We start from the raw sequence: 15,121 nt of genomic DNA on the forward strand, positions 1-15,121 counted from the left end.
AGCTGATTGGTGGGGTTCCTAGGTATTGGACTCCTACTAATCAGATACTGATGACCTATCCAGAGGATAGGTCATCAGTATTTAAATTTCAGAAAACTACTTTAAGCTTGTACAGCTCCCTTATAAAAAGTGATATGGACCTTGTGCACAGCGATAGAGACCAATGAAACATAACTTTTTTCAACTTCTACTTTTTTGTAATGTGACATAAAAAACTCAGCATGCTTCAATATGAAATTGGAGGCATACAGAGGTACAGAAGAGCCTCATGCAACATCCGTTAATGTTCCGCACAAAACAGAGCTGTTAGAGTATGGCAACACACTCTTAGGTTTCCTGATGCAGTTTTGAAAGCCAAAATCAAGACCAGATCTTATAAGGACAGAAAGTATAAAGGACAGATACGACTTCTCTTCTTTTTTTTTATTTACTCCTAGTTTTGGCATAAAAAAGTGCATCTAGAAACCTGAACGTGTGGCCGTATCATAATATGGCAGTATGTAAGAACCTTAACTGTGAGAATGTGAAACAAAAAAAAATCCAAACTAAAAATACATGCCACTCACATATGAGATTAGTCTAACTAAATTTGCTCAAACACTGCTAAACTGCTGCCTACAGGTACTCAAAACTTTCTGTATGCAGTCAGTCATGTGACATATAACAATTAGAAAATCCTGTAAACTATTTGTAAGCCTTTTTATGAGCATTTACATTTAACCCATTAAAAAGAAACACCAAGCGATCAAAATGGTGTATGCTCCCCAAAATAGTACCAATCAAACCATCACCTGATCCCGCAAAAATGAGACCCTACCTAAGACAATCGGTTGAAGAATAAAAAAGCTATGGCTTTCAGACTATGGAGACACTAAAACATAATTCTTTTGGTTTCAAAAATACTATTATTGTGTAAAACTTAAATAAATAAGAAAAAGTACACATATTAGGTATTGCCACATCCATAACAATCTGCTCTATAAAAATGTCACATGATCTAACCCCTCAGATGAACGCTGTAAAAATAAATAAATAAAAACTGTGCCAAAACAACAGATTTTTTGGTCACCTTGCCCCATAAAGTGTAATAATGAATGATCAAAAAATCATATGTACCCAAAAATGGTACCAATAAAAACATCAACCCTTCCTGCAAAAAACGAGCCCCTGCACAAGACGATCGGCAGAAAAAGTAAAAAATAAGGCGTTCAGAAAATGGAGACACAAAAACATAATTTTTTTTTCAAAAAGGCTTTATTATGTAAAACTGAAACAAACAAAGTAGACATATTTAATATCATTGCGTCCGTAACAACCTGCTCTATAAAAATAGCACATAATCTACCCTGTCAGATGAATCTTGTAAAAAATAATAATGGTGCCAAGACAGCTATTTTTTGGTCACCTTGCCTCACAAAAAAACATAATATGGAGCAAATAAAAATCATATGTACGCTAAAATAGTACCAATAAAACTGGCACCTTATCCCCTAGTTTCCAAAATGGGGTCACTTTTTGGGAGTTTCTACTGTAAGGGTGCATCAGGGGGGCTTCAAATGGGACATGGCATCTAAAAACAAGTCCAGCAAAATATGCCTGCCAAAAACCATACGGCGCTCCTTTTCTTCTGAGCCCTGTTGTGTGCCCTTACATCAGTTTATGACCACATGTGGGGTGTTTCTGTAAACCGCAGAATCAGGGTAACAATTATTGAGTTTTGTTTGGCTGTTAACCCTCGATTTGTTAAAGAAAAAAATGGATTAAAATGGAAAATCTGCCAAAAAAGTGAAATTTTTAAATTTCATCTCCATTTTAATTTAATTCTTGTGGAACACCTAAAGGGTTAACAAAGTTTGTAAAATCAGTTTTGAGTAACTTGAGGGGTGTAGGTCATTAATGGGGGGTTTCTGTGACGCTTCGCGATCTAAGCAATACGAAGAAATAACTAATGCGTCCGGATTTAAAATCACAAGAGCCCTCTCCTGCACACAATGAGTTAAAATCTTTTTTGGTTTTTTAAACCCAGAAGTAATTCACCTTGCTAGCATAGCTCACAGATCAGAGACAATTAGCACCTCCGTGCAAAAAGAATCTTCCTGGACCGAGGAGCACCCCCTGCCAGGTTATACATCCATCACTCTGATATCATGACAAAACTCATAAAAAGTGCATCTTCCCAGTCTGTGTGGCTCCTGCATCGCAGGAGGTCTCACACCTTTAGCCTGGGCAGCAAACTTCAGAAGAAAAGGACAGATCCTTATCACACAGCTGGTTGGTACAAGAAGGAAGATGACCTCAAAGTCACCTCCAATCCATAGACTTTATATTTTTCCCATATTTTCCTCATATTTCATGGGTTAGGAAAATATGAAAGGAACCATCTCTTCAGAGGTTGTTTGGGTTATTAAGACACCTTCCTGGAAATCCGCAAACAAATCGGAAATTCCCTCTCTGAGAAATAACGGTTCTCAGGCACACTGTATTGTCTTCCAGTCATATTTGATATCAGATGATGCGCAAAATTGTCCTGATTACAAATATGAACTTTATTTCCTAATTTGACCTACGGTACGGAGAAACTGGCAAAGCAATGATGCTGCCAGATTTTCTCCCTCTCAGGGCAAGAACTGCCCCTCTTCCAATTACACAAGGCTGGACTTGTGCGTGTCACAGCTACTCCCAGCTCCAGAGTAGGTAAAACAGAGTAATGATAGAAACCACGGAACTCTGAAGAAACTTTTTGATATAATTTCTAATTTATTTCATTATTATTATTTCATCATTTTAATCCATCCGCATAGTTAGTTACTGGTCAATAATTAACTATGCGGATGGATTAAAATTATGAAATAATAATAATGAAATAAATAAGAAATTATTACAAACATTTCTTCAGAGTTCCGTGGTTTTTATCATTACTGTTAGCATCCTTTACCATTCAGCACCGCCCATCTCCAAGAGAAGTGCCGTTCAACTCTTTTGTTTAAAGTTTGGGTAAAACAGAGTGACCCATGCAGATCCTAGCCCTTCATCTACCATCTGACGTCGACTAACATCACGCCCGCCCGCTGGACATGGGCACACCGCCATCTTGGATTATTCCTTGCAAAGACTTTATCTTTTACTGGACTTTACTACGGTAATTCTGAACTTACAGACATTCTACTCCTTTCCATCTCTTACCTATTTCCATCCAACCAATCTGTTCGTGGCAGGTATATTTATCTGTCATTTGTAATGTATATTTTTGTGTATAGTTTTTACCAATGAAAAGTACAAGTCATCCTGCGAAAATCAAGCCCTCACACAGTTGTGTAGAAAGAAAAATAAAAAAGTTTTGGGATGTAGTGATGCAAAAACATTTTACTTATTTAACTGTTTTTTATTGTGCAAAAATAGTAAAATGTAAAAACAAAACTATATGTATTTGGTATTGTCATTTGTACTGATCCAGAGAATAAAGTTATAATTAGTGATGAGAAAATTTAAGTTCAAGAAGTGGACTTCAATCTGAATTTCAGGGAAAATTCAATTCGCTATAAAGCCAAATTTCCTCGTGCTTCATGGTAGCAGATCAATTTTCTCTAAAATGGTGGCAATTTTTTTTTATACTGAACTCTTCCATTTGAGTGCAAAGAGCCTGTCACGGCCATCTTGATTTAAGGTCCCGTGCAAAATCTCATGCACGGTGAAGTATGACATCACCATGCCGGCCAGCATGATGACATTATCATGCACTGCACAAGATTTCGAGCTGGATTTTCAATCAAGATGGCTGCGGTGGACTCTTCGCGAGCAAATGGATAAAGTATTTTTTCTTTTTTTAACAGAATAACCCCCTACAGCCCTCAATGGTTATCTCAGATGCTGCGATCAGCGATGAAAGTGGCATCTAAGGGGTTCACTGACGGGGGACAGCACCATGGCTGTTCCCCGTCATTGCGCCCGCTACTCACAAAGAAATGTGCTTTGTGATGAAGCAATTTGAAAATTCTAATCTCAGACTATGAGTAAATATGAGAAATGCCTGAGTGGGAAGATCAATGAATCTAATAGTTTTTAATGTATAAATGCATTACGTTGTATTAAGCTATCAGTTGTATCAAACATTTCAAATGTATTTTAATGTGTAAAAATTTAGTTTAATCTTTAGTTTTAGGTTTAGACAGTCCAACCTTTTGTAGGTCGATTCACTTTCAAATAGGGTAAATCATGTTGAGCCCCCACCAAAGGGAAAAGCCAATTAATGTCATGACCAATTTATAGTATATGATTTTTGCTGTAGCTTTTACAGTGACAGTAGTTTTGTCCTTAGTATGAAATTCTAGTACTGCTGGGGGCAACAGGGGGCCTGAGAGCCACATGTGGCATGCTGGTATACATTATTTAACTTCCATCTATTACCATTGCTATGTGATTGATAGTTGTAGATAGATAGATACCTGATACAGAGCCACGCAGAACAGGAACAGCATCATATAGATGATTTTGTACATGACTATTTTCCCTTCAAAACTGACAAAGAAGAACATTCCTCCGCAAACGTAAATCCAATACTTCACAAACAGTGCCATCACCATGTTCCCTAGCACCTTCATAATATCATTTTCATCTTCTTCTTCATCATCTTCAGCTTTTTGTATTTCTTCCTCTAGAAAAAGCAAAAATAATAGCAATAAAATAAAATGAAAGGCATATATGTAATAAAATGAAAGCATTCAACAAATACAATAAAATAGGTAATTCACTAATTACTTGCATCCAGCATAGATGAGAGTTTCCTAACTGGTTCACGCTGCTAAGTGTTTTGGTCCTGTGAAATTCTAATATAGTGTAGCTCTGTACTGTAAACAAACTACGAATTATCAGACTTTCGGGATTATTAAATGTCAGATTAATACAGTGCTTCTCAATTATTTTCTGTCATGCACCCTCTAGGAAGAAGAAAACATTTCACGCCCCCCGCGCGACTGTAAATAGTATCATTTGTCTATAAAATTGTTATAAGTACACCTCTGCATAACACTGTATCCTTATTAACGTATAAGAGAATAAAAAAAGAAAGAAATGTGGATCGGACACACACTTATGGGGGGATCTGTGGATGACGGACACATATGGGGGGATCTGTGGATGACGGACACTTATGGGGGGATCTGTGGATGACGGACACTTATGGGGGGATCTGTGGATGACGGACACTTATGGGGGGGATCTGTGGATGACGGACACTTATGGGGGGATCTGTGGATGACGGACACTTATGGGGGGATCTGTGGATGACGGACACTTATGGGGGATCTGTGGATGACGGACACTTATGGGGGGATCTGTGGATGACGGACACTTATGGGGGGATCTGTGGATGACGGACACTTATGGGGGGGGATCTGTGGCTGGCACTGTTACAGGGGGATCTGTGGCTGGCACTGTTATATATGTGCCATCCACAGACCCCCCCACCCCATAACAGTGCCATCCACAGTGCCCCCCAGCCCATAACAGTGGCATCCACAGACCCCCACCCCTTAACTGTGCCATCCACAGATTCCGTGTGCCCGCCGCCACCGTTTAAAGTTATTAAACATGCCCCCCTCACTCCTAATAGTACCGTATATCCGAATTTCTTCTGTATAATGCCGGCAGGCGGGATGGGCGGCCGGCGCGTCCCTCAGTGACGTCACTTGTCTGCGCCGCCTGCTTCATTCATAAAGCAGGTGGCGCAGGCACATGACATCACTGAGGGACGCGCCGGCCGCCCGGCCTGCCTGCCGGCATTATACAGAAGAAATTCGCACACCCCAAAGGCCGGCCCTGAACGAGCCCCCCTTTACGGAGCCTGGCGCCCCCCCTGGGGGGCGCGCCCCACTATTTGAGAAGCACTGGATTAATAGAACTGTATTTAATTTAGAACAATTCCTCCCTTACCTTTCTCTTGACTCCCAACTTTAATTTCTGACAAAGTGGCTTCTTGTTCCTTTAAATGTTTTTGCTCTGTAAGGTGTTGTCTCAATAAAAGCCAAAAGGTAACAATGAAAAGTATCTATATCAAATAAATAAAAAAGACACATATTTAACGTCTGCTGAAGTTTCCCTTTTGCCATGCATTTAAGGACATCCTCATTTGCCAGGGAAAATGTGCAATGTGTAAAAGTCAGATGTAATGTATCACAAGAGGAAATAAAAATCACTTACGATGGCTCTACACCAGTCTTCTGGCATATAAGAGCCACAAACAATGGGTTTGTGACTTTTTTAAACACCACTATGCCTAAACTTCCAACATTAGGGTATGGCAGGTGCAGCAATTTCCAAAAAGGGTGTGTGTGAGGGGTGGGAGTGGTCAGAGCATTGGCCTAGGCACATTTACCATTATTTATATCACTTTATAGGTGTAAATAAATACTGAAATCTACAGCACTCCAGCTACAATCTGGCGTAGATATTAGTCTAGGCGCAAGGACTGCCACCTCTTTAACTCTTTTAGAGAGTTCAACATCACAAACTCCTCTAGCAGTGAGTTCCATAGATTCATTGCTATTACAGTAAAGATTCCCCTTCTGTGTAAAACATTAATCAAGAACTTGATATACTCTTATGGTCTTGATATCCCTCTGCACAGCCTGGGGATGCACATAATGAGGAGCAGGCCTTGCCCTAAAGTAAGTGCATCCACTGGCTGTGCAGGGGGATATCAATCTGGGCATGTTGGGAGTTGTAGTTTTACAACAGCTGGAGAGCCGCAGGTTGGCCATCCCTGAGCTATCCCATTGAAATAAATGGAACGGCTTCTAGTTACACCTGCTAAACAAACAAGGGAAGGCTGCACTTGCACGGAGCATGGCGGGTGTTGGACCCCCACTGATCTAATATTCATGAACTATCCTGAGGATAAAAAAAAACCTTTAAGGCTACTTTCATAGAAACTCAATAGCGGATGAAAACGCTTCAGTTTTGTCCCCATTCATTGTCAATAAGGACAAAACTGAACTGAACGAAACGGAATGCACCAAAATGCATTCCGTTCCATTTGGTTGCGCTCCCATTGCGGACAGAATAACGCTGCAAGCAGCGTTTTTATGTCCGTTATATGGTGCGGAGCAAGACGGATCCGTCCTGACACACAATGTAAGTCAATGGGGACGGATCCATTTTCTCTGACACAATAGAAAACTGATCCGTCCCCCTTTGACTTTCAATGGTGTTCATGACGGATCCGTCATGGCTATATAAGACATAATACAACCAGATCCGTTCATGATGGATGCATGCGGTTATTGTAACGGAAGCATTTTTGCAGATCCATGTGGATCCACAAAAAATGCTAGTGTGAAAGTAGCCTAAGTTTGTGTTAGCATACTTAATATCAAATGTTGTTTGATAAATGTGTCTCATCCTTAAAATGAATACTTTTTTCTAGCCTAAGTTTGTGTTAGCATACTTAATATCAAATGTTGTTTGATAAATGTGTCTCATCCTTAAAATGAATACTTTTTTCTAGAAAAGTTTTTATATGTCACTGGAGTGAGATTGCGACTTTTTTGCGAATTTTAAAAAACTCTAAGTGATAAATCTGAAATGAAACTTATTAACATAGCTAACCACACCTACATTCCCGCCCATGTTTACAAAAAGTCAAAATTTTTGGAGCAAGTAAGTTCAAAATTCGCAAAAGCCCCATTTTGCAACTTTTTAAAGCCAGAATTCAGGAGTGAAGGCATAATAAATCAGGACCTACGTTAATAGGCCCTGCCCTCACTGGAATAATAATACACTCATGTGCCCAGGAGAAAGTATTGCCATATCTTAAAGGAACCCTGGACTTAGGAGGAAAATATGTTATTGCAGGAACAAGATCACACCCCACAAGGGGCTACAATACAACTATACAAGTCATTCACATTTTATTATTATATTTGACCTGAAAATGTCTCTAAAGGTAGTTAAGATTAAGAGTGTTTATGCAATTTACCTTTGATGCGAGTTCCTCCGGACTCTTACGTTCAAGAAGACCAGAAATGTCTTTAAGTTCTGTAGGCAAATTTATGCTCCAAATGTATTGTAATGTTACCAACAAATTGCCATAGATAACCATAAAGGGTGAACTAAGCATGGCATATTTCCTTCTATCACGAATCATCCAAAGAGCACAAGACCAGATTAGCAATACAAAGGTTAACCAGCTGTGGTATGTAATACTCCAAGCCTAGGCAGAAATAGAAAAAATAAATAAGTGTCACTGAATGAAGAAGCAGTTAACAGAATAGGCTCATTTGCAACTTAAAGGGGTTCTCCGGGAATTAAGAAAATGAAAATACTTAAATATTACTTTATTATAAATATATTACCAAATACCTTTTGTTACTTATAATGGCCTGTTTTGTCTAGGGAGCGATCATTAGGAGAAATAAAGTGGCCACTATCCTATTAGTCCACACAAAACCTGTCCTAATCACACAGAAGGACAAGTGACTTCACAATACTGAGCTAAAGAGCTGCCTCGTCTTCCTCTCTGGTCCACTTGTCAGGGATTATGATTCTGAATACAGCTGATAAGATCTATAGCTGAATCTCTGTAAGAATGTAGTTCATGAGGAGACATGAAAAAGAGAGAGGAGGTGGGATAGTGGCTAATGAGCAGCAGCACTTGTATGAAGTCTCCATTACCACAGCCCCACATCACCACAGTCTGTCCTGTCCATCCTCTCTGTACTTCATGTCTCATCAAATCCAGTCCTACAGAGATTCAGCTGAAGTTCTTATCAGCTGTATTCAGGATCATAATCACTGACAAGTAGAGAGGAGGATGAGGCAGCTCTTTAGCTCAGTGTTGTGAAATAACTTGTCCTGCTGTGTGATTAGGACAAGTTTTGTGTGCACTAATAGGACGGCAACCATTTTATTTCTTCTAAGGATTGCTCCCTAGACAAAACAAGCCATTATAAGTAATGAAAGGTATTTGGGAATATATTTATAATAAAGTAATATTTAAGTATTTTCATTTTCTTAATTCCTGGAGAATTCATTTTCTTAATTCCTGGAGAACCCCTTTAATGAATTCTGAACCAACCAGTCAAAGCATAGGTCATATGTGCAGTTCATACATTGTTGTCAAGCTGGCCCTACACACAAGAGAAAAGTAGATTTTGGTACTTGGCTGGCGATTTTGTGTAGGTGAGTCAAAGTCTTTGTTCCATTAGAAGATAAGCTGCTGACTTAGGCACCTGGAAGAAGCACCACATTAAAATAAACATGCACGCTCGGCCAAGCATGCTTGTTTATGGAGGAGTCAGGAGAAATAGTTGAAAGCAGAATGCGTGTTTTTAGCCAAAGTTATTCCACATGTACGACCACCTTTAACCACCTCAGCCCCCCTAGCTTAAACACCCTTAATGACCAGACCACTTTTTACAATTCTGCACTACACTACTTTCACGGTTTATTGCTCGGTCATGCAACTTACCACCCAAATGAATTTTACCTCCTTTTCTTCTCACTTTCATTTGGTGGTATTTCATTGCTGCTGACATTTTTACTTTTTTTGTTATTAATCGAAATTTAATGATTTTTTTGCAAAAAAATGACATTTTTCACTTTCAGTTGTAAAATTTTTCAAATAAAACTACATTTCTATTTAAATTTTTCTCTAAATTTATTGTTCTACATGTCTTTGATAAAAAAAAAAATGTTTGTGTAAAAAAAAAAATGGTTTGGGTAAAAGTTATAGCGTTTACAAACTATGGTACAAAAATGTGAATTTCCGCTTTTTGAAGCAGCTCTGACTTTCTGAGCACCTGTCATGATTCCTGAGGTTCTACAATGCCCAGACAGTAGAAAAACCCCACAAATGACCCCATTTCGGAAAGTAGACACCCTAAGGTATTCGCTGATGGGCATAGTGAGTTCATAGAACTTTTTATTTTTTGTCACAAGTTAGCGGAAAATGATGATTTTTTATTTTTTTTCCTTACAAAGTCTCATATTCCACTAACTTGTGACAAAAAATAAAAACTTCCATGAACTCACTATGCCCATCACGAAATACCTGGGGGTGTCTTCTTTCTAAAATGGTGTCATTTGTGGGGTGTTTGTACTGCCCTGGCATTTGATGGTCTCCGCAATCATTACATGTATGGCCAACATTAGGAGTTTCTGCTATTCTCCTTATATTGAGCATACGGGTAATGATATATTTTTTTTCCGTTCAGCCTCTGGGCTGAAAGAAAAAATGAACGGCACAGATTTCTTCATTCGCATTGATCAATGTGGATGAAAAAATCTCTGCCCAAAAAAAAAAAGGAGGGGAAAGGCGTCTGCCAGGACATAGGCGCTCCGCCCAACATCCAAACCCACTTAGCCCGTATGCCCTAGCAAACCCGATTTCTCCATTCACATCAATCGATGTGGATGAATAAATCAATCATTGCCGGGTTATTATTATTTTTTTTATATATACAAAGTGTTTGCCAAAGCATATGAACACCGCGCCCCTCAGCTCATATGCCTCGGCAAACATATCTTTTACTGCAGAGGAGAAATCTCGTCTTGCAGCGCCGCATACACTGACTTTTGTGTAATCTGACAGCAGCCCAATGCTTCTGTCAGAATGCACATCAGTGCTGCAGCTGGTTCATCGGTTGGTCCACCTAGAAGGTAAAAAAAAAAAAAAGAAAATGAAAAAACCAGGCCGCAACGCAATAAATTTATTAACTTTATAATAACATTTGAACGGAACATATAAACTTTATTTAACTTTTTGAACAGAACGTAAACTTTTTTGCTTACCGGTGATTTATTTTTATTTTTTTACCTTTATAGGACAAACCTCTCCTTCCCCATGGGACAATGTGCAAAGCGCAAATCGCCCAAAGATGTGACGAAGTACATTATGCACTTTGTCCCAGGTGAAAGGAGAGGTTTGCAGCAGCTGTGAGTGTAAGGGCCCTAATAGCCCTGTGTGCCTGTCCTGTGAAACACAATCCCTATGCTAAGTGTACCTGTGTGTGGTACTTCCGGAAATACTCCCCTAAGCATAGGGCAGGGTGGTCAGGGCAGTCAGGACAGAAATAGCGGGTGTCACGCCTTATTCCACTCCTGCTACAGACACAAAAAAATTTCGGTCGGTTTGAGGTACCAGCAATGACACTGGGGAAATGTCGCTCGTGTAGACGGCTCACTACACTGGTGGATGGGGACACGGAACCTCCTGGATACAGGAGATTCTCGATGATCTCTTCCTGAAATTTGAGGAAGGATCTTGTTCTCCCAGCCTTACTGTAGAGAACAAAACTATTATATGCAGCCAATTGAATTAAATATACAGACACCTTCTTATACCAGCGTCTGGTCCTGCGGGAAAGTAGATAAGGAGCCAACATCTGGTCATTGAAGTCCACCCCTCCCATAAGCGAATTATAGTCGTGGACACAGAGGGGCTTTTCAATGACACTGGTTGCTCGTTCAATTTGGATTGTCGTGTCTGCGTGAATGGAGGAGAGCATGTAAACGTCACGCTTGTCTCTCCATTTCACCGCAAGCAGTTCTTGGTTACACAAGGCAGCCCTCTCCCCCCTTGCAAGACGGGTGGTAACGAGCCGTTGGGGGAAGCCCCGGCGACTAGGTCGCGCGGTGCCACAGCAGCCAATCTGTTCTAGGAACAAATGCCTGAAGAGGGGCACACTTGTGTAGAAATTGTCCACATAAAGATGGTACCCCTTGCCAAATAAGGGTGACACCAAGTCCCAGACTGTCTTCCCACTGCTCCCCAGGTAGTCAGAGCAACCGACCGGCTCCAGGGTCTGATCTTTACCCTCATAGATCCGAAATTTGTGGGTATAGCCTGTAGCCCTTTCACAGAGCTTATACAATTTGACCCCATACCGGGCGCGCTTGCTTGGGATGTATTGTTTGAAGCCAAGGGGCCCGGTAAAATGTATAAGGGACTCGTCTACGCAAATTTGGTGTTGAAGTGGTCTATGAGGGGCCGAATTTTGTGGAGCCGGTCAAAAGCTGGGTGGCCTCTGGGACGAGAGGTGCTGTTGTCGCTAAAGTGCAGGAAACGCAGGATGGCCTGGACATGGCAGCAGAGAACATGGGCATGTGATGAATTGGGTTCATGGACCAATATGACCGCAATTCATGCTTTTTGGTTAAGCCCATGTTGAGGAGAAGGCCCAGAAAAATTTTCAATTCGGAAACTTGGACGTGTTTCCACTGGAAAGACTGGGCACAATAGCTTCCCGGGTTGGCGGCTATAAATTGAGTGGCATATCGGTTTGTTTCTGCCACAACTAAGTCCAAGAGCTCCGCAGTCAAGAACAGCTCAAAAAACCCCAGTGCCGAACCGATCTGAGCTGTCTCAACCCGAACTCCAGACTGGGCGGTGAAAGGGGGAACTACAGGTGCGGCTGGAGTTGGGGGCTGCCAATCAGGGTTTGCCAGCACCTCAGGGACTCTAGGGGCTCTACGGGCCTGTCTGTGCGGTGGCTGCGATGGGGGAACTAATGCACGTGCCACCGTACCAGCTTCAACTGCCCTTCTGGTGCTCGCCACTTCACCATGTTGTACGCCAGTGCTGGTACTAGGTCCAGGATGGGCTGCGCTGCTGGTGTAGTCATCACCACGTAATCCGACAGCGCCAGCCCCACTCTGCTGCCCTTGAAGCGGATCCTGCGCAACCTGTGGTGTAACAACAAAGGGCCGGGTACGCCTGGTGATATCAGGGACCTCAACCTCCTCGTCCGAACTTTGGGTCAGACTGCCACTGCTTTCTACAGGTTCATATTCTGACCCGCTGGATTCGTCAGATGAGGGTTACCATTCCTCATCCGACTGGGTCAGAAGCCTGTAGGCCTCTTCAGAAGAATACCCCTTGTTTGCCATTTGGTCAACTGAATTTAGAGGGTATTCCCTGAGACTACCCAAAAAAAAAAGCAAGCCTGTCTTACAAATGGGAGGCTAGCGAAGTACCGGAGGCCGCTACGATTGATAAAAAATATCAAAACTGATTTTTTTTATCGCTGCAGCGCTTGTAAAGTGATTGTGCAGTGATCAAAAAAAATATATTTTTTTGTCACTGCGGCGGGGCGGGCGTGGGTGAACGCACGTGTGGGCGACTGATCAGGCCTGATCGGGCAAACACTGCGCTTTGGGTGGAGGGCGAGCTAAGGTGACACTAATACTATTATAGATCTGACTGTGATCAGTTCTGATCACTTACAGATACTATAAAAGGTACCAATGCTGATTAGCGATATGCTAATCAGCGAATCAGTGACTGCGGTGCGGTGGGCTGGGCGCTAAACGATCACTAACTACCTAACCAAGGGGCCTAAACTATCCTAAAACCTAACAGTCAATACCAGTGGGAAAAAAAAGTGACAGTTTACACTGATCACTTTTTTCCCTTTCACTAGGTGATTGACAGGGGCGATCAAGGGGTGATCAAGGGGTTAATTGGGGTGATGGAGGGTGATCTGGGGGCTAAGTGTAGTGTTGGGTGTACTTACTGTGATATGTGCTCCTCTGCTGGGACCAACCGACTAAAAAAAGGACCAGCAGAGGAGCACAGAAGCCATTTAACACATTATATTTATAAATATAATGTGTTAACTGGCTTCTGATAAATTTTTTTGAAAATCATCAGCCTGCCAGCGACGATCATTGGCTGGCAGGCTGATGACGAACTTGTCTTTTAACTTTTGCTGGCCCGCGATGCGCATGCGCGGGCCGACTTTGCCCGAAATCTCGCGTCTCGCGAGATGACGAGCCGGCGCGTCCGCTCGGAATAGCAGGGCCGCCGCAAAGACGCAATCCTGCGTACGGCGGTCCTGAGCTGGTTAAGGCTTATCACATGTAAGGTACAGTCAGGGGTGCACCTAGCTTTTCTGATGCCTTAGGTGAAAACTGAAACTGCGCCCCCCTTCCCCCATGCCAATTTCTTAACCTAACCCCTTTGCCACAATGAAAGCGCTCTTTCCCCTGGCCCTTCCGCAGCCCCCCTCTTGCCCCTACCTGGTGCTGCCTGAGGCGATCACCTCAACTAGCTTATTGGTGCATACCTGGGTACAGTAAAGGTCCATATGTTGCAAACTTTCCTTTTCTGTGGCACTGAATATGCTATATATTCCTACATACCTGACAGGAAAACTGCTACATGTGAACAAGAACTTGCTGTTTTTATAACTATACAAATACTTCTCTAGCATAAATGCAACCAATATAACAGGAATCTTGTCTTACCATCATAGAAATAAGAGCACAGATGTAACTCTGCTTCATAATGAACTGCAAAACTGCCACCATAGCATGAACTTTGGCATTTTCCTTTTTCTCAGAAACGTCCTCTTCCATCTCCTCTTCCTCTTCTTCTTCTTTCTTTTCTAATGGAAAACATGTTAGTAATTCTCCATCACAACACATAAACTGAATTTACAGTACTTGTTTACTTGCTGATACACATGCACTCTCCCAATTAGTGGGATTGAAACAAAATAATCTTTGAACTCATTTCTGGTATCAGTGACTCATGCTTACCATTTTCCGCTTGGCTACCACCTTCTGTAAGGAGGACAGAAGGTATTCCTACCTTACTGTTGCATTTAGTGCTGTGTTACTTTAAATCTGTTATAGTTTATCAAAACATCTTTTGGGGATTGGGGTCACTGCAGGAGGACTTTTAGTAGTTGGAGGTACCCTGTGGCTCTGTGATGGGAGGTCAGGAGTTTTTGGGCCCTTTAGTGTGTTGTGAGTTCCTGAACAATATGGCGCTTGAGACTATCAACTACCTGGTGACTGACTGTGCTAACCTACTGCAACTGGGCCTTACAATCCCACAAATCCAGCAGGATGTAATTCCATAGCACAGGGGTGGCCAACCCGCGGCTCTCGAGCCGCATGCGGCTCTTTGCCTCTTATAGTGCAGCTCTAGCGGTGGAGCTGGGAAGCAGTCAGACCAGTGCACTCTCCACCCCATGCTCAGATCTCCTTTCCTGATTGGGCACCGTTGCTACTCTGCAGCTCTCTCGCCACTTCGCTGAGCCATAAGCTTGCGCATGTGCCGTGGATACACATGTCAGCGCCTGGAATCGGCCTCACAGGAAGCACTGCACATGTGCCAGCC

At 42.0% G+C, this 15,121-nt stretch overlaps 1 protein-coding gene across 5 annotated transcripts in view; it reads right to left on the reverse strand.

Moving 5' to 3' along the window:
• PIEZO2 (piezo type mechanosensitive ion channel component 2) overlaps positions 1-15,121 on the reverse strand; it is a 661,827-nt gene that overhangs the window by 217,955 nt on the left and 428,751 nt on the right. For all 5 annotated transcript variants that reach the window (XM_040432210.1, XM_040432212.1, XM_040432214.1 and 2 more), the window contains exons 12-15: positions 14,242-14,381; positions 7,973-8,206; positions 5,929-6,043; positions 4,443-4,651 (exon numbers count right to left, since the gene is read on the reverse strand). In XM_040432210.1, coding sequence (XP_040288144.1) covers positions 4,443-4,651; positions 5,929-6,043; positions 7,973-8,206; positions 14,242-14,381 — 698 coding nt within the window. The remainder of the gene's footprint in view (positions 1-4,442; positions 4,652-5,928; positions 6,044-7,972; positions 8,207-14,241; positions 14,382-15,121) is intronic.

The sequence above is a fragment of the Bufo bufo genome, chromosome 5 (assembly GCF_905171765.1).
Source record: "Bufo bufo chromosome 5, aBufBuf1.1, whole genome shotgun sequence".
Taxonomy (NCBI): Eukaryota; Metazoa; Chordata; class Amphibia; order Anura; family Bufonidae; genus Bufo; species Bufo bufo.